Source organism: Pseudogymnoascus destructans (genome assembly GCF_001641265.1).
Source record: "Pseudogymnoascus destructans isolate 20631-21 unplaced genomic scaffold scaffold_6, whole genome shotgun sequence".
Classification (NCBI taxonomy): Eukaryota; Fungi; Ascomycota; class Leotiomycetes; order Thelebolales; family Thelebolaceae; genus Pseudogymnoascus; species Pseudogymnoascus destructans.
In genome coordinates this window covers 445920-448306 of record NW_020167525.1, presented here as the reverse complement: position 1 = coordinate 448306, position 2387 = coordinate 445920, and the positions used below count along the sequence as shown (strand labels likewise).

General features: G+C 55.1%; 1 protein-coding gene across 1 annotated transcript; it reads right to left on the bottom strand.

Annotated features, from left to right (window-relative positions):
- Positions 1–482: 482 nt before the first annotated feature.
- On the bottom strand, positions 483–1855 carry VC83_03313 (uncharacterized protein; the record flags this gene model as incomplete). The annotated part of the gene is made up of 6 exons (XM_024466961.1): positions 483–617; positions 665–855; positions 913–994; positions 1053–1113; positions 1198–1399; positions 1453–1855. 6 exons carry the CDS (start codon positions 1853–1855, stop codon positions 483–485), a joined length of 1074 nt encoding a protein of 357 aa, XP_024326025.1.
- Between the last annotated feature and the right edge of the window lie 532 nt (positions 1856–2387).

Genomic DNA, 2387 nt, shown 5'->3' with positions numbered 1-2387 from the left:
CCTGTAGTTGGCCAGCCTTCTTGTTCCGTCGTAACATTTCCTTTCTTCTCTAGATTGAGTTTAATTCATAATACCCAACTGGCGCCCTATGCCTTGGTGAACCGTGACATTGATGGTTTACATGTCTTAACGGCTGAAGAACAGATGTCTACAGCCTCAAACATTGTATATCCAGAGGTGCTTAGGGCAATAGAGTAGTTTCTATATTAGTTGTTCTATTACTACCTTATTAGCAGGCTACTATTTGCCTCCATTACGTGTTAGCAGACTGCTATTTGCTTATAACATATGTTAACGGACCGCTAATTGCCTGTTATCCGTTTGGTTTACATTACTACTGTCTACTAACTCTACTATTTATTATAGTTTACAATACTATATAGCATAAGACAAGAAGAGCACGGGAGGCAAGGGAAAGCCTGTAGGCATTTCATTTACTATCTATACAATACTATACAATAATGGACGAGGGCCGCAGCCACTCACTCCTCATCCTCCTCCTCCTCCTCCTTCTCCTTCTCCTCATCCTCAGCCATCTCGAGGGCTAGCAGGGCCCAGCTGAGGCGGTGGTGGCGGGCGGCACGTGCAGCAGGCGGGAGAGCGCGTGCAAGTTCCAGCTGGCTAGCCAGCTCCATAGGGATGGTGGGGGCGCGGGTGCACGGACGGCGATGCGGGAGCGGCGGGGAGTAGCAGGGCCGCGGGAGCGGCTAGGAGGCGGGAGCGCCCCAGACATAGTAGGGGAGAGGGTGCGGAGTTGGGGAGGGGTGTCGGGGCCAGGGGAGAAGGGATTGCAGCCATGGGTGGTGGTGGTGCGGGTGCAGGTGCGGGTGCGGGTGGTGTGGGCGGAAGATGCAGCTTTCATCTGTTAGTATCTATCTATAATGGGAGGGGAGGGGAAGGGAGGGGACTTACCTTTCTTCTCGGGCTTCTTGCCCTCAGGCTTCTTGCCCTTGGGCTTCTTGCCCTTGGGTTTCTTGCCCTCAGGCTTCTTGCCCTTGCGGCGGCCAGGAGCGACGGGTTTGCCACCAAGTGGCTTTGACGCCACCACCTACACCATCCTCCCCATCGTCTGCGGTAGTGAGGTCCACCACTCGGAAGTCACAGCGTGTGCCACTACTATTATAGTGACACCCAGCTCAAGCGCCGCACAAGTGGCCATCCACTATGACGCAAGGTTGGCCCCCGAAAGGACCCAACCTCTTGACGCAGTGGCCGCAAGGAGAAGAAGCCTCTTTGCCCACATGCTGTGCGGCCCATGCCTCCGCGTTAGCGGGCCGCGAGAGTGAGAACGACTCCGTGTTCTTGATGAACATGGAACGGACGGTAGAGAGGGCTGCGAGGGCAGTGAACGCCGCTGAGGTGCTACCTGGCGGGATGGTGCGGCTAGCAAATTCTGAAACTATCCATGTGTTAGTATCTCACTTCAATTAGGGGAAGGGGGGGGGGGGTTACCTTGCCTAGAGGGTGCAGATTCTCCCAGCTCGGGAGAGTTGTGGCGGCTGCCGCGAGTGTCTTCTGGCTCTGGAGAGCCATCGTGGGAGGAGAGTGAGGGGGTCGGGGTGCCGTGGATGGTAGTGGTGGTGGAGAGGGCACGCCGACCCGGAGTTGTAGTGAGGGTGGAGGGGAGAGAGGCGTCGTGGGAGTGGCGGCAGAGAGTTTCTTCATCGTCAGAAGACGGCAGCGTGGGAAGGTCTTCTATAAGGGCGGCGATGGCCGCGTCGTATGTCAAGTCAGTCGGGAGGCCGGGAGGCGGAGACGTAGCGTGGAGAGTTAGGGCAGCGGAGGCCGGGAGGCGGAGACGGATCGCGGAGAGTTGGGGCGGAGAGTTAGGGCGTCGGTCGAGGTGGCCCGCCATGGTGCAGGGTGGTGAGGTGGTATTGATTGGTTTCCAGGCAAAGAGGGTCATTAATCTATGAGTACGTTAGTTTAAATATAATACAGTGGCCTTGATTGTGCCTCTAGGGGGGAGTAGGGGGACATATTACCCTTGACTTACCTCGGAAGTAGTGAGGGCGTTGGTGATGTTGAAGGAAAGAAGGGTTGGGGCTAAAAGCTTCAAAATATGCTGTGGTTTGTTTACACGTCTATGGCTATATGTTACTATGAAATTGAGGATCCTATTCTACTACTGTATTTACTATTGTTTTGGGGTTCTACGATTTCTACATACATTGGCGCTTCGCTAGACGGCACCCTACTAAAATCCAGCACCTCAGCTAGAAAGCGAGCGAAGCGAGCTCGCTCTCCTCGTTGCTAGTATCGTGGCCAAATTGACGGCCACGAAACCAAGCCTCTGCCCAAGTCTCAGGCTCAGCCTGCTCGAGGTAAAGAACCGCCTCCAGCTTCTTTGCTCAGATCTTTTCGAGGGCGCCATCCCAGGCTGCCCT